We start from the raw sequence: 24,699 nt of genomic DNA, 5'->3' as shown, positions 1-24,699 counted from the left end.
ACTCTTAGTTGGAGGAGACCTATAGTTACATGGTTAAAGGCGATGTCTCTTTCGCTGGAGCCGTACGTTTGGCCCGTTTTTCTTTTGCCCTTTTCTCTTTAATTGAGGTATCACTTTCGTCCAGGATAAATCACATTCTCATGTAAACAGACTCACTTGCTCTGTATCCCTTGTTTTGTATCGGAGGCTTCATTGGTTTTACTGCTGATAAATCTCACAGGCTTGTATATAGCTGTAGGTTCAAAACCACTAAATATGTACAATTCAGTGAAATACGTGTCGCAATAGTTATACCAACGAAAAAATAAAGCATCGACAGATTGTCATAAGTTTCGGGTAATAGCTACCGTTAGTACACTGTTAACTAGAACTGCCGAGAATTTGAACATCCAGTTATGATTCTTTCGGAAGTTATGCATTCATAAAGATGGTAAGCCCGCCAAAAACTGCATGTCGCAAATTAATAATTTTGCCGATTTGTTACTATTATGCAAATGAAAGCATGATCTTTTCTCATTAAAACTTGTTCATGACAAATCAAGCCATTTGCCTACACGTTAGAATAAAAAGAAATATAATTGAAAACTATTTAATTGAATTATTTTACAACTCAAATTTGTCGCAAAGGCCTGTGAAACATACGTTACCATGATTTCAAGTTTTCCTTTAAAACATTCCCTGGGGTTGAAATTGTGAATTATCCGTCCTAAAAACTTAGAAAATGTCTCGTTCAATGCTGTAAACAATAGTTGTGCCACCTGGTTATCTGCTGCAGAGAAAAAGCTTCAAGCACTAACATGTGTCAGACCGTATGGTTAAGAAATGAAACATACGTTACCACCGCTATGGAAAATTAAAAATGAAAATGTTACAAGGAAGTTACTAAACATAGGCATACGGTACCCCAATCTCTCCACTGAGTTTTCAATTATGAGCCATTACTAATCGCTTGAAAAAGTCACATCGAAGGTCAGATGTAACTTACGTTACCGAAACATACGTTACCCCCGAAAAAAATAATCTTAATTAGATTCACTAACATTGCAACCATTCATCGATAACAAGTGCTATCTAGAGCCATCTTACTCCATAGTTGCTTAGAAACAGTCCTTGCGACAAAACGGCGCATCACGTTGACGACTCACAGGGAATGGACTGCACGAGATCTTTCTCAGTATCTGAGCGAACGGTATATATTTTCAAAGTCATGTTTAGCGTAATTACATTCAAATATTGGTACTTTTTTACTATAAGGAAGTACTTTGGTGATTGTTTTGTCGAGGAGAATAACAAGTTTACATCTCACTCAGATATTTATACAACATTAAGGTACCTAAACATAGAGTCAATATTGTAACGTAGGTTTCACTTGAGGTAACGTAAGTTTCAATTTTACATCTGCATTTACACTGTCGTAGTTTTCACCAAAGTTTTATCCTAAAAAAGACTAATAGCCATAAATAAACAGATGAAAAACATATTTCAATTTTAGGCTTGCACTAACCATTCTTTTTTTGCGATAATCATTGTCAATGAGGCCCTGAATACCCTGGTAACGTAGGTTTCAATCACTCTAAATCAATCCAATATGTACGTTGATAGATAAATGATGAAAACAATGGTTTTCATTTTAATTATCATACCATTTACTTCAAAGTTATAGTGATTGTAGTCTACCAAATTCATTATGTGACACTTCATTCCTTGTAATTAGAGGTAACGTAGGTTACGTAATTATGTAAGAATATCTTATTACTGATTTGCAGTATCGATTTTCTTATTTCTCTGTTAAGGGAATTTTATCATTACTCCTTAGGTTCCAAGAGGTCAAAATAGGAACATCAAGAGCCAAGATTCAGGCCGATTACTGAAGAAGGAAAAAGGAAAAGATTGGAGAAGAAGCCTTCCTTACTCTCTCTAAAAGAAAAAAAAATAGTCAAAATATTCACCCTTTATAATGGAGTGAATACAAAAAAGAGTGAATTTAGAGTAAAGTTGGAATGAATTTTGAGTGAAAAAAGTTCATTTTCACTCATTTTAGGGTGAGCTCAGGGATCACTCGAAGATTTAGGAGTGGTCCCTGAGGTCACTCTAAAAAGAGTGAAAATTAACATTTTCACTCTATATTCACTCTTTTTTGTATTCAACCCATCAAGAGTGAATATTTTCACTCGATTTTTTTTAAGAGAGTAAATCCGAGAAACAGCGTGTAAAAGAGTATTACGTTCCTGTGGAAAATCTTAAGAGTTGGGAAAAACAAGAGCGCAGAAAAAAAAATGAAAGAGTTAAGAAGCACAGAGCCTTCGGCAAGAAAATAAAAGACTTAAACTGATCTCAGCAAAGGGTGAATGAATTTGATAATGTCGACTTGATTGACAAGGATTGACATGGAAATTGATTCACAAACTTAAAAATTTGCTAATGATGTATACTTCTGTATGCTTTACAATGAAAGGTACTGGATAAACGTGTTGTCTTGTAGATATCAAATTGAAAGGATGAAATGTATGTAAATTTCCTTGTTTATGCACCGAAAATCATCCATAAAAATTTCTACCAATCTAACTCTTCCAAGATATTAATGAAAATATGAAGTTTAACCAAGAAAATAGAAGAAAGCGTCATACTAACGTTCTTATACATGTACCAACTTTTATATCATTTCACTGAAATACAACTCACCACTTTTGCATTCTTCTCTCCTACACTGGCTCTTACCCAGTTTACCTATCATTGAAAGTTGCCTTTTGCAGAAAAATACCAGATTGTGAGTTTAAAGTTGTCTTTTACAATGATGTAATATACATTGAAGACATTTAATATGTCACCGAACTTTTATTTTATGTAATGGAAATAGAAGAATTCCAATTTGTTCTTCTGACATTTCCACGCATTTTCCATTGCCTCTTTCCAAAAAAAAAAAAAGAAAAAAAGAAAAAAAAAAAGAGGGGGCATCCAAATTATGAAAGGTGCGCCTTTTTGTGTTTATCATTGTTGTCTTTGTAGACTAGTGTGTCATAGGTCAGTTATTCTCTCAATCTAAAACCGTGAGAAAGCTGTCTATTTGCGTGACCCCTCTTGAATTGTTCATAATTCTGTATTTTTGTGACTATTACCCAAACCATGCATTATTGTTGCTTAAAACTTACAGATTTCTTGGCACATTATTGAATAATGTGCCAAGAAATCTGTACGTTTTAAACAACAATAATGCATGGTTTGTTCATTAATGAAACTCGTAATAATCATGCATTATTAATCATAAAGCAGTGCTGGTGTTTGCATTTCAAACTTCATAGGCTCGGTGTGATTTATTTCATATTTTTCACTCAACAATATGCCTGATATACCTTATTGATGTAAACTTTAATATATGCCAAACAGTTAAGTGCTGACCAGTTTGTGCACTTACACTGTGCAATGTTGTTTAGTGATGTATCATTCCTTTTTAATGCATTTTCCAATGCATCTCCACTTTTGAGTGATTCATATTTCAATCTGGAAACATTTGAAACATACGTTACTATCGTTTATAGTACACACTGATACATTTTAGGGGTTGACACTGTCTTTTGTGGCTCTTATATAAGTGCATTCCTTTGGTTTTAAATAGGGCACTTCAACAGGTAATTTTGCAGTGAAACTCATAATATTCAGACAAAATAAACTCTTGAAATCTAATATTTTATTCCAATTTTTCATTTTAGGCCAAATGTATACACTATAAGGACGATAACGTCAGACGACAATTAAATAAATCTGCTTCCAGAAGTACTGAAGGTCTTGCAACGCTAATACTCTTGATATTTATTAGAATTCTTAAGATTTATCTTCTTTTTTAGTGTTTAATATATTTATGTAACATACGTGACTCATATGCGTAACAAACGTTACCAAGCTTTAAACAGTCACATTTTCTGGTGACTGAGATTGTTTGAGAATATGTGTAGGACAAATCCCTTTAAAATCATTTGGCAGTTATCTGCAAGTTCTTTGTGTACGAATAAAAAAAAAATATAGGAAACAATCTAACTTTACATAGTTAACAACCTCCATCATATCTATCAATATCTTAATTCACGGTTACAGTTACTCATCAAATGAATGAAAAATATAGCAGGCACATTGAAATAAGAATGGTCATATCTTCGAAACTATCCACCAATAGAAGGATAGTTGCATTGTCCATCCCTAAACAGAATGAATATGGTCAAAGAAAAATAAGCGCAGTAACGTAAGTTACAGTGGTGAAATTTTCATGCTCAGCTTCAAATTTCAGAACATAAAAAGTTTGCAACATTTGTTGCTCATTTTTGTTTAAGTTGAAATTCAGTGTATCCTCTAGCAATTTTTCGTTGCCGGAATGTTTTTGAAAAAACTCTATTTTTTCAAAATTTCAAAACCTGAATTGTACATTTTTAATGGTTTTGGGCCTGTAAGAGCTCTCTGAACTGATCATTATGATAGCAAGATTAGAGGGAGTCATATTGGTTATGTAAATAATGGTCAAAGGTCATGTTTTAAAAGGCCACTGTTAAAGCCAGGATGGTTATAAACACTTAATTGTCATGTTTTATTTGTACGTGCCGAGGATCCCTTGGACCCCGTTTACAGTGTGAGGCTCGGCCGCGCCGAGCCCACCTTCATTTCGGTGTAAACGCGCAAAAGGCCAAATGCGGGGCCAAATTTGGCCTCGCATTAGGCCACGCTCTGGAGGTGGTCTCGGCCGCGGCCGAGCCGCGGTCGCGCCCGGCCTTTTTCTCAGTGTAAACGCAAACTGGGCTAAATGCGCGGCCAATTCTAGTCTGGCTTCCAAACCCTCGCCTGTACTATTTCGCTATTCAGGATATTAACCACTGCAACGTCGAAAACTAGTATAGTTGAAGGTGGTTTTGTCCTGCAAAGGATTTTCTCCTTCGGCAAAAGCCTTTGCCCGAACGGCAACTTCGTCGCCACGGAATTCAGTTGGCAAAGGATCTGAAAACCAGACAATACCAAATTGCGTTTGTTTACAAGTAGAGCGCCACTACGACAAAATAATAAAAGGTTTGAATCAAAAGCGCGGCCGAGTCCGGCAGTGTAAACGGACTAAATTGCGGGGCTCGGCCTCGCAATTGAGGTTGGCCGCGGCCGCGGCTCCGCCCAGCCCCGCACCGTTAACGGGGTCTAAGTTTATGCACTGTACGTACTCAAAAAGTCCGTAAATCAACTTAGTCGCACACGCACATAATTTCCACCTAGTTTGTGTGACAGAAAAACAAATGTGATCTGAATAATGTGGGCCCAAAAAAGTTCAACTAAGTATCTCATTATAACTTCCAGGTGCTATATTGCATTCTTTTCTTTGTCGATCACGGATAACCGATATCTGATGACCCCAAGCGTATCACCTAACTCGTCTTTAAAGTGACGAGTTTCATGTCTCGTTTTTTATTCTTCTTTCTTTCTGGACAATTTTGTGTCGTCAATATCTCAACAATGACATTACGGAATGACATGAAATTTTCAGTCAACATGTCTCATAACAATATCTAGCCACAATAAGGTTTTCATGACAGTAACATATCTATGACGTCATTTAGGCGCCATTTTGTGATTTTCGGACCTTGTCACATGATCGATCATAACTTCATAACTAGATGTCATTTCTGCATCATTTTCGGTGGACATAAAGTTCAGGTCACGCTCTATCTTACTTTTCAACGCTAGTTACCAAGGTCTTCATTACGCGCGCGTTCGCGCGCCTCAAAATTTTAAAAGGCTCAAAACGACTTCCCAATGGGAAATCTCGAAGTTTCAGACAATTTTAAGCGTTTCAAACATTTTCTCGCGTGCGCGTCCGTCCGCGCAATTTCGCGCGCAGAGGGCGTAATCAACATGAAAATGCAATTCTTTTGACTGATTTGGATTTCTGATACTTTGAGTTACAATATCCATTGATTTCCGATCGATGTTGACCTATAACAAAGGAATGCACTGGCGTCAAAGTTGAAATTCCGCGCGCGCGTCTTTCTGCAAATATAGTGAAAAAACATGTCTTTGTTTATTTCGCCATAGCTCTTTAAATCGTCCGTTGACCCTATATTTCTATTGCATATTACAAAAGCATATGAATTGGAAATAACGTTTCAAGTACCAATATTGCCAGGAAAACTCGATGACGTCATCATATCATCATCTGAAATCAAAAAAGTGGAATTGATTTTTTTGAGGTACTGTTTCTAAAATTCATTTGCTCGTATCTCTATTGTTTAAGCTTGGTATTACCCCAAATTCAGATATGTTTTACTTTGAACATTTGCCTTTCAAGTCCATGTCATGGTTTTGAAATTTGATGACGTCATCATACTTTAAATTGTGATTAAAAGTAAAGACACAAAATCGGACATGTTTACGTGTTATGTCTATGGGAGGTGATTTTTTTTTTAAACCATGCATTGACTTGACAACGTTTAAGTACCTCTATCTCAGCTGATTTTGCTTCATTTCCTCTGAAACTTAAGTATGTTGTAGCTCAGACAATAAGCTGCAGTCATCATGCATTTTATATTTTCAAATCTCCTCATTAGATCGACAATTTTGTAGTTAAAAACTGAAAATGAGAATGCAATCTGTACGGAACGATTCCCGATTGTTCTTTGCAACTGTATATTGGTCGAATCCACGCGGCCACTTGTGGGAAGTTGAATAGCGCCATCACAAGTCAACACAGTCACGACAGAATTATAATACATTTAAGTTTCGCATTTGATCTTCAGGACAGCCGAGTGGCGTAATCGCTTAGCGCGCTGGGTGTTCATAACGCCATACCGGAAGGAGAGAAGTTCGACTCCCGCAGGACTTTTCCCGTTCTTTCTTTTTCTTTTTTTTTCCGGCAGGTCTGCTTTACTCCGATGTCATTTATCATATTATTTTATCAAGTGTACGTAACCCGTGAACACGGCTGCTCTATTTCCCTTGTTTTGTATTGGAGTTTGGAGATTGGGTTTGCTTCATTAATTTTGTCACACTTAATGTTGTAAATTGCCCCTTGTTACAGTGTCCCGCTTGCCACCTTTCGTTTGCTCTTTCCTTTTCTCTTCATTGGTTATTGTTATGCTGTAACAGGATAGGTAGGAACATGTACGTTTAAATAACTTGCAGGAATGGGAGCTGAATTGATTAACTCTAGTCCAGGTGTATGGCGTCTCGCTCATCTCTTTGAAATTCCAGGTTGTTATTGTTTGACCCAATAACGGAGTTGTAGACAGGTTTTATGTTGCTATAGAGGTATCTTGTGCCACATGAATGGAAGGCATCACTGTTTAGTAGTAGTAATGAACTTTTTCATGTTGTAAATGATATAAAGATATGAATTTCACATCCAATCTTCGGGACAGCCGTGTGGCTATATAGTCGCTTAGCGCGCTGCATGGTCATTATGCACTACCTTAGGACGAGATGTTCGAGACCCGCAGGACGCTATTATTTTTTTTTCTCTCTCTTTCTTTGTTTTTCTTTTGGCAGTTCAGCTTCATTCCGATGTCATTACCCCACGACACACAGTCACTCAAGTTCCCTTTTTTTTTTGTCGGAGGCTGGAGGTTGGATTTGCTTCATTTATCATACGTAATGTTGTAAATTGCCCTTGGTATATACAGTGCCCCGCTTGCCACCTTTCGTTTTCTCTTTCCTTTTCTCTACGTTTGTTCCTGTTACACTGCACGAGACAGGTCGGAAAATAATTTACATAACTCAACTGGAGCAGGAATGGCAACTGAATAAATTAACTCTAGGCCAGGTGTATGGCGTCTAGCTCATCTCTTTGAAATTCCAGATTGTTATTGTTTGACCCAATAGCGGAATTGTAGACAGGTTTTATGTTGCTATAGAGGTATCTTGTGCCACATGAGTAGAAGGCATCACTGTTTAGTAGTAGTAGTGAACTTTTTCATGTCCCTCCATGTCAGTTATAGTGTGTTTAAAGGGGTTGTGTGTCTATCTGCCAAAGAAAAGGAAAACCTTATTTTCGTCATAGCTGTTTCGCTATACGTAGCCGTATATCAGGTGATGAGTGTTGTTGGTATCTGAGCAGTGAATAACACAACAACAGGCTAAAATCCCCCTTAGTTGTACGCGCTAAGCGTTCAATTGATATTTATTATCTTTTTTTATGTAGTCAATCACTGCTAATGGAGTTACAGAATTATGTTATGACACCTTTCACTGAAAGTTTGTAAAGCAAAGTTTGTGGACAAGGCAAGCAATTGTACATGAATAATACCATTGATTTCAGAGGGAAATTATGGTATACCTAAATGTAAGGGTATCATTGCTTTGGAATTAGCTGAGAAAATATTACCTTGGCACGAGGGCTTCCACTTCTAATAACTGATCCCTTTGAAGATGTGTCAGTCACGGGTGATCGTCATGATTCATCTTTCACGTAGAAGCTTACGTTCCACACTCTTAGTTCGAGAAGACTTACCATCATACTTCAAATTGTGATTAAAGGTAAAGACTCAAAATCAGACAAGTTGACGTGTTATGTCTATGGAAGGTGATTTTTTTTTTAAACCATGCATTGACTTGACAACGTTTAAGCACCTTTATCTTAGCTGATTTTGCTCCATTTCCTCTGAAACTTAAGTATGTGGTAGCTCAGACAATAAGCTGCAGTAATCATGCATTTTATTTTTTCAAATCTCCTCATGAGGTTGATAATTTTGCAGCTAAAAACTGAAAATGAGAATGGAATGTGGACCAAACGATTCCTGAACCATCTTTCACATATAAGCTTACGTTCCTCATATTTTCTCGTCAAGACGTAAATGGCAGAGAGGATAAAGGCGACGTCACAAGAGACGTGAGGTTGCACACGTACGGGTTCGAACCCCATAAGAGCACGAAACAAAATACTTATATCTTTTGCTTTTTTTCTTTTATGGAGTATTCACCTTCGTCCATGTAGAAATCACGTTTTCATGTAAACGCACACACACACAGGCACACACACACACACACACACACACAATATCCCTTTGTTTTGTGTTGGAGACCATATTGCTTTGACAGGCAACTTGGACTTGACATTACAAATGTTAAAGTGAAGATGACTCTGAAAAGACCGCATGGCCATGTTTGATTTTTTTTTTACAATATAAAGACCTATTGGTAAATATTCATTCACATATCATTTCCAATCAGCTTACTTGGACACGCCGACACCACACGAAATGTTCAATTAGTTGCATGACAGAAACAATCTCATCTGAATTATGTAGGACTGTATAAAGAATAAGACTTCACGAATATTTCTCAATACTACTTCAAGTCGCTACTTAACATTATTTTCGTTGTCGATCACTGAAAATGAGAATGGAATCTGGTTGAAACGATTCCCGATTTATCTTTGTAACTGTATATTGATCGAATCCACGCGGCCACTCGTGGGATGTTGAATAGCGCTATCAGTCACTTGACGTATATGGCCAAAAAAACTGGATATCAATGTAAATTTGTGTTGTGTATAGCATACATAGATTTAAGTTTCGCACAAGATCTTCGGATCTTCCGTGTGGCAGAATCGCTTAGCACGCTGCGTGTTTATAATGCCCGACCGGAAGGAGAGAAGTTAATCGAGTCCCGCAGGACTTTTTCCTTTTATTTCTTTTTTTTTTCTGCAGTTCAGCTTCACTCTGATGTCATGAACAAAGCTACTCTATTTCCCTTGTTTTGTATTGGAGTTTGGAGGTTGGGTTTGCTTCATTAATTTTGTCACACGTAATGTTGTAAATTGCCCCTTGAAACAGTACCCCGCTTGCCACCAGTCGTTTTCTCTTTCCTTTTCTCTTCATTTGTTCTTGTTATACTGTAGCAGGATATTTAGGAACATGTACGTTTACATAACTAACAGGAATGGGAACTGAATTGATTAACTCTAGTCCAGGTGCATGGCGTCTCGCTTATCTCTTTGGAATTCCAGGTTGTTATTGTTTGACCAAATAACGGAGTTAAAGACAGGCAGGGAAGGAAGTGACTTGATGTTGCTTCATAATGAGGAATTTCGGGCAACACCTTTCCAAGTGTAGTGATTATGACGGGGTTCTCTGTCGTTTATTTTCGTCATGGCTGTTTCACTAGTTAGCCATAGGTGATATATGTTGCTGGCATCTGGGAGAATAGAACAGATCAGTACCAAACTGGAATAGCCCTATAAGCAATGTGGTAAGCGTTCAATTTTTTGCATTATCTTTCTTCTTTAAAGTCAATCACTACTGATCGAAATACACAATATAATATGACACGTTCCACTGGTAGTTTAGGAAAAGGGAGTTAATGCACGATGCAATGATAAATGTGCTACCATTGATTTTAGAGACGTCATTGTGGTGTGGTACTGGTGATGGTAAGGGAACCATAGATTGCTTTTAAAGTAAGGAGACAATCATTGGACCTTTGCATCAAGACCGTATTCCCATCTAGAATATAATGCATGTTCGTGCGGCGTTTTTTTTTTTAAATCCTGACGTGGACATTTTCTTTTTTTTTTGTTTTTAATTTAAGAATGTTATATCTAAATTTGTTTCTTTCCCCTAACATTTTTTTGTTGTTGAATATAAAGTTGGACGTTCCGTGACCGAATAGAAGAGCAGCGACTTAGTTACAGTTTCAATGCATCTTGTTTACTATCTTCTCTGACATTAATTTATGGTTTTTATATTTGACATTGTCCGTCTATTTGCCAGTTTATGCTCATAAAACACTGCTATAACAACTTATACATTTGCTTCACTTGTCACACGCAATGATATGGATTGCAGTTGTGCATGCAGTTTTCCTTTTGCCACCTCTCGTTTTTCTCTCCCCTTTTCCCTCACTTTGGTTTTGTTATACTGCAGATGGGAATGATTACAATAACATAACCCAACTTGAAGTAGGAATGAGAACTGAATAAATTAACTCTAGGCCAGGTGTATATATCGTCTCGCTCATCTCTTTGAAATTTCAGGTTGTCATTGTTCGACCAACGGAGTTGAAGACAGGCTTTATGTTGCTATAGAGGTATCTCGCGCCACATGAATGGAATGCATACGCTGTTTAGTATTAGTAATGAACTTTTTCATGTCCATCCCTACCAATAAAAGTGTGTTTGACGGGGTTCTGTGTCATTCTGCCTACGAGAAAGCAAAGTGTTATTTTCGCCATGGCTGTTTCTCTATGCGTAGCCGTGGGTGATGGGTGTTGTTGGCATCTGGGCAGTAAAGAACCGAGTATCATGCTATAATACTCCCCCTCCCCCGTTAGGTTCTAAGCGTTCAATACGGTGATATATCTTTCTTCTTTATTATATCAATCACTGCTGATGGAATTACAGAATTATGTTGTGACACGTTTCACTCAAAGCTTAAAAAACAAAGTTTATGCACGATATAAGTAATGGTGCATGAGTCCTATAGGCCATTGATTTTAGATGAGAAATTATGATATGCCTATAGTAGTGGTGTCATTGATTAGGAATTAATGACACGATTAAGCACTCCTTCCACTTCTAACTGTCCCCTTTGAATGTGTGTCGATCACGTGAAATCGTCAGAAATTATCATTCACGTACAAGCTTACGTTCAAAGTGTATACTCTTAGTTGGAGGAGACCTATAGTTACATGGTTAAAGGTGATGTCTCTTTCGCTAGAGCCGTACGTTTGGCCCGTTGTTCTTTTGCCCTTTTCTCTTTAATTGAGGTATCACTTTCGTCGAGGATAAATCACATTCTCATGTGAACAGACTCACTTGCTCTATATCCCTTGTTTTGTATCGGAGGCTTCATTGGTTTTACTGCTGGTAAATCTCACAGGCTTGTATATAGCTGTAAGAGCTCTCTGAACTGATCATTGTGATAGCAAGATTAGAGGGAGTCATATTGGTTATGTAAATAATGGTCAAAGGTCATGTTTTAAAAGGCCACTGTTAAAGCCAGGATGGTTATAAACACTTAATTGTCATGTTTTATTTGTACGTGCCGAGGATCACTTGGACCCCGTTTACAGTGCGAGGCTCGGCCGCGGCTCGGCCGCGCCGAGCCCACCTTCATTTCGGTGTAAAAGCGCAAAAGGCCAAATGCGGGGCCAAAATTGGCCTCGCATTAGGCCACGCTCTGGAGATGGTCTCGGCCGCGGCCGAGCCGCGGTCGCGCCCGGCCTTTTTCTCAGTGTAAACGCAAACTGGGCTAAATGCGCGGCCAATTTTAGTCCGGCTTCCAAACCCTCGCCTGTACTATTTCGCTATTCAGGATATTAACCACTTCAACGTCGAAAACTAGTATAGTTTAAGGTGGTTTTGTCCTGCAAAGGATTTTCTCCTTCGGCAAAGGCCTTTGCCCGAACGGCGACTTCGTCGCCACGGAATTCAGTTGGCAAAGGATCTGAAAACCAGACAATACCAAATTGCGTTTGTTTAAAAGGGTAGAGCGCCACTACGACAAAATATTGAAAGGATTGAATCAAAAGCGCGGCCGAGCCCGGCAGTGTAAACGGACTAAATTGCGGGGCTCGGCCTCGCAATTGAGGTTGGCCTTGGCCGCAGCTCGGCCGCGGCTCGGCCCAGCCCCGCACCGTAAACGGGTCTAAGTTTATGCACTGTACGTACTCAAAAAGTCCGTAAATCGACTTAGTCGCACACGCACAGAATTTCCACTTAGTTTGTGTGACAGAAAAACAAATGTGATCTGAATAATGTAGGCCCAAAAAAGTTCAACTAAGTATCTCATTATAACTTCAAGGTGCTATATTACATTCTTTTCTTGGTCGATCACGGATGACCGACATCTGATGACCCCAAGCGTATCACCTAACTCGTCTTCAGTGTGACGAGTTTCATATCTCGTTTCTAATGTGAATGCACACACACCCGACGGTGCTTTCTTCGATCTCCATGATATGCCTATCATTGTCGAACTTTCGGCCATGTTTTAGCCATTCCGAAAATTGCTTTTGTCTCTAACGGTATTGTATGCATATGTTGGATGAAATGACACCCATCTACATGTTGCAACAAACAGACTTTCCCGGACTCTGGAGGAACCTCAGATAATATTCTATGCAAACACCAATCAACGAACAAACATGACCTTTTTGGTCTACTAATCAAAAGGGAATACATATTTCAAAATAGCTATTTTCTTCTTCATTGGTCATATTATACTACATTCAAAGTCTCTCATGATAGTGCTCACGACATCGCTGTCTGTGTGTTTCCGCCATTCTAGCCTTCATCGAAACTATGACAGGCTACTATACAAACACATTAAATAGTCCCACCCAGATGGATCCTTTATTTTTCCTTGTGTGTGTGTGTGTGTGTGTGTGTGTTAGTGGGGCAGGGGGGTTGGGGTTGGTAATGGCAAAATTGCCTATTTTCACTAAATTATGTTATGTTATGATATGTTATGCTATGTTCTGTTATGTTATGTTGATATCTCTGTTGAAATGCCAGAAACCTATTCGTTGATCTGACAGGCACAACATACTTCCTACCAAGGGTCATTCATCCTCAAGGGCATGCTGGGAGAAGAAATCAAATTCCTACAGGTCAGAGGTATAGGTGTATACCCCTGAGAGGAGCGATGGCCGGATTGTGACTTGGAAGCAATACTTATTGTATAAATCACGTGACTATATTACCTCCTCTTGCTCAAATCAGTCAGAATATCGAGTTAAAAAACAATAAGAGCAGCAACAACAGCAAACAATTCTTGCTACTTTTCAAACCTTCCCAACACCAACCTTTGAACGAGGCTGTGAGCACATCATATCTGATACATGCTCTCATGCATGAAAGGTAAAAGACGCTATGAATAATGCACAGGGAACATTGCACAACTTGGAAACAGAAGGACTTTATTGCTTTGGACTCTTGGAATATCAGCAGTGTACATTAGTCCAAATAAAACTTAATAGATTTCTACGTGCATAAATTATGCTCGTACAATTCAACTTCACTTAAATGGAATGGCAAAGGTAGAATTTGGATGAAATTGCAGCGGTTCAACTGGAAGCAGATTGATCTAAATACTATTTTTGTGTCACCAAGCACAGAGCTTGTTTTTTCATTTGAAATCACATCCATGTATTAGTGTGCTTTTATAAAGTGAATGCACTGCAGTTTGTGACACCATCCCTATAGAGAATATCAATAAGCACAAGCTAGCCTCTGCATGCAAACTGCTGTATCAGCAGCCAAATTATTTAGTTTTTCTACTACATACCATCGCCATGTTTTCATTAGCATTTTGATTATGCAGTCAACGACAACAGCGTAATGTGCTAAGTGTAATCGAACACCACCGCATGGGTGTTTTGCTGTACAAAAATAATTAGCTAATCAATTAATGACATCAACTATTATTCCATAACATGTGATTTACTAATTGACATGTCAAAATTCTAAATCCTTTATAGCCACAGCATTCAATTGCAGGTATACATGGTGTCTGTAAATAAATATCATAACCTGCAGAATGGGTAATTCCCATTTTACATTTGCAAATACACTCAATAGTGCTGCACCTTCCATTCGCGTCAAATTTCATGGTTTTACATTTCATACATGGTTTGGTTTCATGTCTTATACATTTCTACTGCAGTGCACTCCCGTTTAACATAACGAACACCGTTGTAACAAAATTCCGGTTACAATGAAGCAAAACTTCAGGCTGCAAAAATATCCACTCTGTGTTCTTTATTGTTTGTTTGTTTGTTCGGTTATAATGAAATTTCGATACCACAAAAGAAAACCGCCGGTCACGAAGTCCACGTACTGTATCATAGAGAATCCATAGAGAGCTATGGATAGGTATCCTAAAGCCATTTCTGGAACATACGGGTACTTTTACTAGACCACTGCAGTCATCAGTCTGTTTTGAGGAAACTGAAAGTAAAGTTCAACTTTACGTTCAGGATAACTTTGATATTTCATGAAACTACATGTACGATAATCTCTAACAAACAAATCATTGACAGTTTCATTGAAATTCGGGTAAAGAGAAGACGGTCACAAACGTTTCACATATTCTCACCAAACCATCTTATCAATTACACGAAACTGAGATGAACAAATGTGCTATCGCCTTAAGAATGTCCAGTTCGTTTCCACTCACACGTGAACTTAGATTTAAATTATGAAAGAAATTTGAAATGAAGAAAGTATATTTTACATAAGAAAGTATAGAGTAGTTATAGTTGTGGTAAGGAGTGGAAATTAGTTAGTATATGAAAGGGTAGAATCTGATTTGATTTGATAAAATACTTCAATAACAATAGCAGATGTCCACGCTTTAATTTTCGTTGTCTTTTCTGCCAGAAATGTTTCAGGTAGCTGCAAAGGTAGTGCCTATACAGAAAGATAATTACATGTATAGCGCAGCTCACACTCTTATGTACAGTTCCGAAAGGAACGTTGTTATCGTGTTTTCAAATCTTTTTTTTCTCTTCTACAGTATGTTTACTGTAATACTTGGGGCATTGTGTACAACCGTAGCCCTGACATAAAAGCCACCTCCTCTTACATAGAAATGGTAAATAAAAGAAAAAGTAAATGGTAAAATGGTAAATGTACCTATTCAGTCCCACTCATACGCTGCATGTACTGAATGCCTGTATGTACCACATCAGCCTGCAAACCAAGGTGCTACCTACTGTTCTTTGTTGATATTTTTTCCTCCACACCTCCCCATCCACGGCCCACCTATGGGCAACCCATACACACAATATTTTCCAGTGGTAGTAGTCGATCGTTCCTTTTTTATTGATTTCTATTCTGTTTCTTTTAGTGGCATGTCCAGCAGAGTACAAAACAACCACCAAAAAAGATAAACTCTCAAGTCACCATAAAGAAATTTACATGGTTAACATTTTTTTTTCAGATGAGGAAAGAATGCTAGGACTTACTATATTAAAACTAGCAGTACACCAAGACTCTGCGGATCATCACAAATGATACATCCTAACAGACATCACAAAAACAAAAGAAACATGCCAAAGCTGTAACACTGTCTCTCACACTTTTATGATTCAAGAGAAAAAGTAAAATTGACTTTAGCCGACAAGATACAGTTTCTTTATATACAATGCCATTTGAGGAATTAAGGCAAACTTGCCTTTTCTTTTCTTTTTTCTGATTAAAAAGTAGTGTACAGGTGTATTTTCAATGTAGGATCGTCTTTGATGGGTAACTAAGGTTGCAAAGCAGGGCCTATTTGTTGGAGTGCATCCAATATTTTTCCACACACACACTAAAAAAAAAGAACTTTGCATAGAAAATTTGGATTTGATCATTGTTGCGTGTGCATCACACAAACTTGCCTGATCGTTGCTAGCTAGCTTCATATCTACATACATACCGCTCATATGTCTCTGCCAGAAGTGGCGAAAACCACAAACGCGAGCGACACGTCATAATAAAGTCTGGCACAGGGTGGCGCTATTCTTGACCTTCATTAAACTCATTCCCATCCCATCCCATCATGTCACTTTAACTGTAGATAGATCTTCATGTATGTCATCATCTTTCTTCGTTATGTAAATAAAACTCATTGCCTTTTCCCAGCAAAGATGGGTGGAGTGCGTATAGTGATGACATGATGGGATTCTCGATAGCGGCGATTTGACACTTCCTCCAAGTGTGACACATCCTGGAAGGAACCCTGGCACACGGTCACAACTGGGTTGTCCGGTAGGTAAAATTCAGCATCTTTGTCGCTACTTGTCGTCACAATGGCTATCCTGTAGTATTTTCCCTTGTGTTGTATTCTTGCTCTGCAGGGTTCATTATAGTACCCGTACACGTCCTCAACGTCCACACTGTCGCACAATATGATATTGTACTTCGCATGCCATGCCTCAACATCACCTGACTTTTGGGACTCCAGCTTAACAGTCATCTCCAAGTAGGTGTCTGTCCATGACCCATTCTTCATCTGGATGCTACACGGTACATCTGTGTGAGATTCTACGGGAAGCGTTTGAAATTTCTTGTCTTTAGATCCTCTGGAGGGATGACTATGTCTTTCCTGTTTAAATGTGATAGCATTGAGGTATGGTCTTGGTTGAGCATCCTCCTTGCCCAGTGGGAAGCAGTCTCCCTGTCCTGTTGGATTCTCATCATAGTCCATCTCGGAGCAAAGAGCGCGGGCCTTATATGCCTTCGACAGCAGATGGGGGCACCCTCTGTTAACAAATTGGACTAGTGGTGAAGTCTTCGTCAGAGAGACAAGATTGGCAGTTCCCACCCATGGAAGTCGTATCCTACTGGCCATCTTCCCGTACAACTCCTTGATGCCTTCAGCGTGTTCATGTCCCAGGAGCCAGACATCCACCTTCTTGATGACAGTTTCTTCATTAGCCACAACAAGGTCATTCCTCTCTATGATGGCCAGAACCTCGTCCGCTGAGAGTCCTAGCCATGAGGTCTCTGGTATGTATTCAAAGTAATGAGCCAAGGTTTGGATGCATCGATCCTTCATAGTCTTGAAACACCCTTCATCAGATTCCCTCAGCCACTTGATGACGCCCACCATACTGTCACCATGAAAGGACTCCAACAACCAATCCTGCGCTATCTTGCTCAATTCCTGCATAGCTAGCTGGTCAGCCCAACCAATCATCAATCGGATGTTCTCTCCTGAAAACGTAATCTCGCCAGTGTACATGTAGCCCAACATCCGCTCAAAGACCTCAATCTCACTCTCCGTGGCTTCTGCTTTCAACTGGAGAATTTTTCCAGGATTCTCCTCCATCATCTTTGCAAGGGTTCCACTTGCTGCACCAAGGACCAGGCGGTGAGCGGGATACTGTCTTAATCCGACTTTGACAGAGATGTCTGATAGCTCGCTATTCTTTAGATAAACATTGAGCTTTTGAGAAAGTGCTTCTTGGCAAGAGTACAATACCTCCATAGCCATCTTCCAGGAATACCTGTGTGTAAAATGTCATTGCTTCATTGGTAAGAGGCTGATCTTCTCCTGGCCGTGTCAGAATTTTAAACGCATGCTATTTGCATGTACTCAAAAGTGTTAGGCCCCATGTTGACATGCAGTGGAGTGAATATGATCCAGAGATATGAAGGGTTGTCAAGTAATAATTCAATTCAAGAGAGACACAATGAGTAATTACGTCGTAGCCGACATTCTGTCCTCGTCACTGACATAACACAGGTTTTCCCGCCAAATTTCATCAGATTCGCATTCTACGCGATGAGATCATTCGAGTTCAAGCGAATTTGAATGATCACCAAGATCAACATTCAAAAACGCTAACTCATTTGATTTAAGGCCGTGTCACACCTTTCCGGGCAAGCTACGCGGGCTTAAAGGACATGTTCACCTTCATAAATATAAGGATTGAGAGATTGTAGCAATATTAGTAGAACACATCATTGAAAGTTTGAGGAAAATCAGACAATCCGTTCAAAGGTTACGAATTTTTGAAGTCTTTGTGCAGTACCCGCTGGATGAGAAGACTACTGCAGTGTATGAATAACTTAGATGTCACATGCGTACAACAATATAAGGAAAATATAAAGAGAATTTCACAAAATTCCATCTTTTGAAAAAAGTACACATTCCCCTGACTTGTTACCGACAAATGTTATGGGTAGTATTATTCCCCCTGCCTTTAGAAAGAGGCAAGTCAAGTGCTCTTTTATTATGCGAAAAAAGTGAAAATATGTTGAATTTTCTTTTACATTTTCTTTATACTGTTGTACGCATATGACTCACAAGCTGTAGTAGTCTCCTCATCCAGCGGTTCCAACACAAAAATTTAAAAAATTCATAACTTTTGCATCGATTGTCCAATTTTCCTCAAACTTTCACTAATGTGTTCTACTGATATTGTTGCATTTTCTCAATCATTATGTTTATGAAGGTGAACTTGTCCTTTAAGTGGCGAGGAGGTAGTTTCCAGCACGTAGAAGATTTTCCGCGGGCGAACAAGAATGTTTGCAATTTTCGCATTTGTTTATACCTACTAGACGCGTGCTACTTAGCTTCTACTTGCGTGCATTCCGTATGACCTGCGTGAGAGCCAACTCCTGCGAGGTGCTGCCGGTAAGAGTCTCCTACTGGTGTTCTGCGTGTACCTCTGCGAGCGAACCCCACGACTCACTCGGAACAAGTTTTGAGCATGCTCAAGGCCTTGTTATACCGTATCTGGGGAAGTTTTGCGGCTTGACTTGCGGGGAATCGAATTTGCTCCCTGGAGCTCTCCGCAGTTGGTCCGCACCTGACAGTACCTAGCACGTATCTCGCCTGTACTTGCCCGGAGGTGCTCACGCAAGTCCGATTTTAACCGCAGCCAAGTTTTGAGCATGACCAAAACTTTTTCCGGGTGAGTCGCGGGGATGCCCGGAGAGGTCCACGCAGAACGCCAATAGGAGGCCCTTAGCGGCAGCACTTCGCAGGCAACTCCCACGCAGGTACTTCGCAGTCCCCATATGCAGCCAAGATAATGAAGGCCGTGTCACACCAGCCTTGCGTGCGACTTCCGAAGAACATTTTTGCTATCCGGAGGTCCCCGCAGATGCCCCGCACATGACAGTACCTAGCATGTATCTCAAAAGTAGTTACCCGGAGGTGCGCACGCTGGCTCTATTTACCTGCTGCCAAAAAAGGCCCTGTCACATCAGCTAAGCGGGCTTATTGCGTATGGGGATTTTTCAGCACGCAGAATAATTTCTGCGGCCGGACAAGGTTTAGGGCGAGTTTGGCGTGGGTATTACATGATAAACGCGTGATACCTAAGTCCTTCTTGCGTGTATTCCGTTGAACTGCATGTTAGGAGCGAGGGTGTCACGTGATAGCTTCGTGATAGCTTCTTTTATGTCAGTTACGGGCGACATACGGGCTCTGCGAAGTACCTGCGCCACAACTGCGTGTTATCTGCGTACTAGTCGCCTGCGAGGTGAGTGCTAGCCTGAACAATAGGCTGGTTCGAGTGGATGGGCAAACAATCATTTGTCAACTAGCTTTCAATAAAGTGAAGATGCCCCGTAGACGGAAAGTGCACAAGGGCAGAGAACGTCCAGTGGATGGACAGCCACAAAGCCCGGAAGATTCACAGCAAATGCATCAAATTGCTGCTGAAGTCCATTCGGCGGATGAAGTCCTGTCCGAAAGGGACCAGGTAGTCCTCGACGCCACAGAGGACAGAGGACAAAGAAGAGATCCGAATGAGCCCACAAATGGCACGCACTCCCTTCACATAGGCATGCATAGATCAGCGGGCAACTTACCTACTTCAAGTGGGTCAAATGCCTGTGAATTGCGGCGTCTACGGCCCTCCTACGGGCGTTCTGCGTGGAACTCTTCGGGCAATCCTCGCGACTCATCCGGAAATAGTTTTGGTCATGCTCAAAACTTTGCTGCGGGAAAACTGGACTAGCGTGCGCACCTTCGGGCAACTAAGGACGAGATAAGTGCTAGGTACTGTCAAGTTGGGGCCAACTGCGGAGAGCTCCGGGTAGCAAATTTGTTTCCCCGCAAGTCAAGCCGCAAAACTTCCCCAGATACGGTATGACAAGGCCTTGACCATGCTCAAAACTTGTTCCGGAAGAGTCACGGGAGTTGCCCGTAGAGGTACGCGCAGAACACAAGAAGGAAACCCTTACCGGTAGCACCTCACAGGCAACTCCAAAGCAGGTACTTCGCAATCCCCGTAAGTCGCTCGTAACAGAAAATGGATCGGTTTCAAAGCTCTCACGCGAGTCACACGGAACGCACGCAAGTAGAAGCTAAGTAGCACGCGTCTAGTAAGTAAGAAACAAGTGCGAAAATTGCAAACATTCTTGTCCGCCCGCGGAAAATCTTCTACGTGCTTTAAACTACCTCCTCGCTACAAGCCCGCGTAGCTTGCCCGGAGAGGTGTGACACCGCCTTGACATTCCGTAGGACTTCGGTCATTCCTTCAGAGGAATTCCTTCACTGAGTTGTCAGCCCCCACGCGACTGGTTCAAAGGTCACACAGTATGCCCGCAAGTAAAATTTAAGTAGAACGCGTCCAGCAAGTAAGACACATGCACTGACTCGCCCAAATCCTTGTTCGCCCTCAGAAAATCCCGGTATGCTGGAAAATCCCTACACGCAACAGAATGCATAGCTTGCCCGGAAATGGGCTGAAATCTTGCCCAGAATGGCTGAAATCTCACAGAATTTCATTATCTTGGCTGCATACGGGACTGCGAAGTACCTGCGTGAGAATTGCCTGGGAAGTACTACGCGCTAGATACTGTCAGGTGCGGACCAACTGCGCAGAGCTCCTTGGAGTAAATTTGTTTCCCCGCAAGTCAAGCCGCAGAAGTTCCCCCGTACGGTATGACAAGGCATGAATGAAAATTGCAAGCATTCTTGTTCGCCCGCTGAAAATCTTCTACGTGCTGGAAACTACCTCCTCGCCACAAGCCCGCGTAGCTTGCCCGGACAGGTGTGACACCGCAATGGTGTGACACGGCCTTAAACATGGTTGCGGGTAAATAGATTTGCGTGCACACCACCGGGTGACTACGGCTGAGATACGTAGTAGGTACTGTCATGTGCGGCTCATTCCGGGGACCTCCGGGTAGTAAAAATTCTTCTTTGCAAGTCGCACGCAAGGCTTGCCCGGAAAGGTGTGACACGGCCTTTAATTTCATTAGCATTCTATATCTGATGATTTTCTCACATAAACGTTTAAAATGCGCGTTCACATTAAAATTGCACAAGGAACGTATTCAAATTCGCATCAGCACTGCCATGATGAACGTTAAAGAATTCAAATTCACGAATAGGCAAGCATTTGCAGCATATGGGCAGGATTTTCGTTACTGCATGTTCTTCGTAGTAACTCAGCTGTTTGAGCTAATAATCTAAACTTAACGTACTGTAAAATGGGATCGACCTTTAACTATACTGAAATTTGTCATTCCTACGACAAACCGTCAAACGAAGTAAAACTTTCATAAGCATACACTCACAAATGCACAACTTTGACAGCTGCTCGTGATTTTTTTTTTTAGATAAATCATGACAATACCTTAAGTATTGTATCCATATTATTGATAATGAATAAATTGAAATTGGAAGAAAGATCAGAAATACTTAAAATATGAATAAAAAATAACTGATTAAGTAAACTTTAAAATAAAAGTGAAATTATAAAATTAAATTTTCAACATTGAAAATGGGAAGTAGACATGTATAAATAAATCATTTAAAATAGAGGTTGTTAATGTTGATTGAATTCTAATATTAGATTATAGTTCGAAGTTGTATGTGTATATAAATTAAAGTAAGATTGATACATGGGACGACACTGAACGTCTATCCTGCTGGCGCGAAATTGAATGCCATCTTTACGTCGTTGAATTGAATGAACTTCTCTCTAAGTTGAATGAAGTAGAGCGTTGACGAAAATCGCTTGAATTGGAACGCTTTCTCATTAATTCAAATGCAAATCTGATGACACTGGGCTGGAACATCTATACTTTACTCACCACCAGGTATATGGCATATTTTGCTATTTTTCTTCAACACTTTGCCAACAACTGTATAAAAAAAGAAATTTCCATGTAAAGACGAACGCCTAACATTGTTTGGTTGTTTTTAGATTACACTTCTGTCTATGATTATCTTTTAAAAAAGAACAAGGCACGAAATATACATTTCTACAGCTGTCACTTGGCATAGCAAAAGAGACAAAAATATTTTTGAGATGTCACTAAGGGACCAGGTAGCATTTATCTATACAATTTAGGAACTGCTTCATTTATTCACGCGTTTCCATTAAACAGAATAGGCCGTTTTACGGCCACTATTAAAGTATAAAAGTATTAGAAAGAAATATATGAGGGGCCCTGGCCATGTACTGACAATAGGTAATGCCAAGCTTGGAAAGTTTCGTGCTTTCCTCAAACTAAGTACCTCAGTGTATTGTAACAGGCAATATGGTCAACCTGTAGTAGGCCTACCTTCAAGCAAATTTTGTTGCAACACGGGTAGCTGTTGTTGCTATGTCGAACAAGTCTCTCAGACAAGCTTCGGTGGTCAGGAACATCTGCTGTTCAGCAAGTGGATGATCTGGATCAAATTTCTCAGTGTGATAGTAGCCTTCTTCCTCGCTCCTTCGCTAATTCAACCTGTGCACAATGGCCAGCTTAATGGAAGGAAATAAGTCTAAGTTGAACACTAAATGATCGAGTATGATTAGACTCCCCACGCTGTCAAACACAAACAGTTCATGAGGACTCTGGAATTCCCCAGTACCCATATAATGCAACCTGTTGAAATTCCGACTGTGACGATGCATGCAGTCTCGTGTATTGCGCAGTCTCCGGATACCCGGTAATACCCTGGCCAATTTCCGTTGGCATGGGATTCTTGCCAGTATACACTGTAAAAGAAAAAAGAAAGCGATCCCCCCCCCCCGTTTCGAGATCGAGCCCATGTATCACCTTGAACGTTGACTCTTCAATTCTTGCAACATACATGTACATGAACCGCAGAAGCTTTTGTATTGTACGTATAGATACATTATGTCCTCGTTACTTTCATCTTTGGTTCATGCGTTCCTATAATACCCTCTAAATCAGAGATTCATCGTTATTGTGTACAAGGATTCGAGGCAGCTCAGTTGGTAAGTGATAAGTCGCTCATCAAACCAGTAACTGTAATGCTATCACCCGAAAGTAGCCGTTTACCGTTTCTAAAATGCACACAATATCTGACAAAAATACGTGCCTTTCGCGGTTCGGATGATTTTCATGATTTATATGTTCCCATGTATTGCGTTGTCCTCTCTTTTGTATCTTAAACTGATTAGACCCAAATTAAGGTACTTAATTTGAGTGCAGGTATTGTAACCCGTGTGTGAATAAAACGAACAAAATAAGCAAACTTATTGTAATCTTGAAATACCAAACTTTATCAAGAATGTTTGGTATTTGGAATGTTCGTACTATATTTCAAACAATGCAGTGAGTGTTACCAACTACTTGATGCTTACACCTGACTATTGGTTAAAGAAAACTACATGTATGTGGAAGGAGGGTGCCTATACTCCATGTACCGTATATTGTGTTGTTTCGTATTAAGTCCAGGTTAAAGGGAATTTATATTGGTTGAGATAAGGATTCAGCTTTTAACTTTCTGCACGATACTTAGGAAATACGATATGAACTGTTAAAGAGCATACAATTCGAAAAGGAATTCAAAGTTTATTTGATGAAAATCGGTTTTGCAATGAGTGAGATATCCAAAAACAAAATAAAACAACGCGAACCTAATAAAAGATGTGTCCCACCGTTTATTAGGACCGCTTTGTTTTGGATATCTCAGCTATTTCAAAACTAATTTTCTTCAAATAAACTTTGAATTTCTCTTAGAATTAATTGCTCTTTCATACTTCATAAGACGTTTCTCATTATCTCACCAAAAAGAAAGAAAAAAATGTTGGAAACGTGAAGCCCCATCTCAACCATAACTATACAATCCCTTTAAACCAACACCTTCCTAATCGGCAGATTTGAAAATCAGGAAAACCACCATCTTTCAAATTAGAAATACTGTATTATCGCATCAACAGGTTATGGGAGGTCATGCATGGCGATGCGCCTGAGGTATACATCCCTGGAAAGATACTTTATGGTGAAATAGACAGAGGCACTTAATGTAAAGGAAATGGTGACAGACGGAT

The 24,699-nt window shown here is 39.9% G+C and overlaps 1 protein-coding gene across 1 annotated transcript; it reads right to left on the bottom strand.

Moving 5' to 3' along the window:
- Positions 1-16,433: 16,433 nt before the first annotated feature.
- LOC139730053 (kelch-like protein 4) lies at positions 16,434-23,157 on the bottom strand. Its single transcript, XM_071640965.1, has 2 exons — positions 22,976-23,157; positions 16,434-17,949 (listed from the first exon to the last, which is right to left on the bottom strand). The coding sequence occupies exon 2, from the start codon at positions 17,934-17,936 to the stop codon at positions 16,566-16,568; it is 1,371 nt and encodes a 456-aa protein (XP_071497066.1). The 5' UTR covers positions 17,937-17,949; positions 22,976-23,157; the 3' UTR covers positions 16,434-16,565.
- Between the last annotated feature and the right edge of the window lie 1,542 nt (positions 23,158-24,699).

Source organism: Diadema antillarum, unplaced genomic scaffold (genome assembly GCF_040938485.1).
Source record: "Diadema antillarum isolate AM-2024a unplaced genomic scaffold, OU_Dant_1.0 seq00000288_RagTag, whole genome shotgun sequence".
In the NCBI taxonomy this organism is placed as follows: domain Eukaryota; kingdom Metazoa; phylum Echinodermata; class Echinoidea; order Diadematoida; family Diadematidae; genus Diadema; species Diadema antillarum.
The sequence above is the reverse complement of the archived record's forward strand: the minus strand, read 5'-3'. Positions and strand labels throughout refer to the sequence as shown.

Bases quoted from the DNA above. Each gene is read 5' to 3' on its own strand.
- LOC139730053 (XM_071640965.1), bottom strand. From the start codon at position 17,936: ATGGCTATGGAGGTATTGTACTCTTGCCAAGAAGCACTTTCTCAAAAG.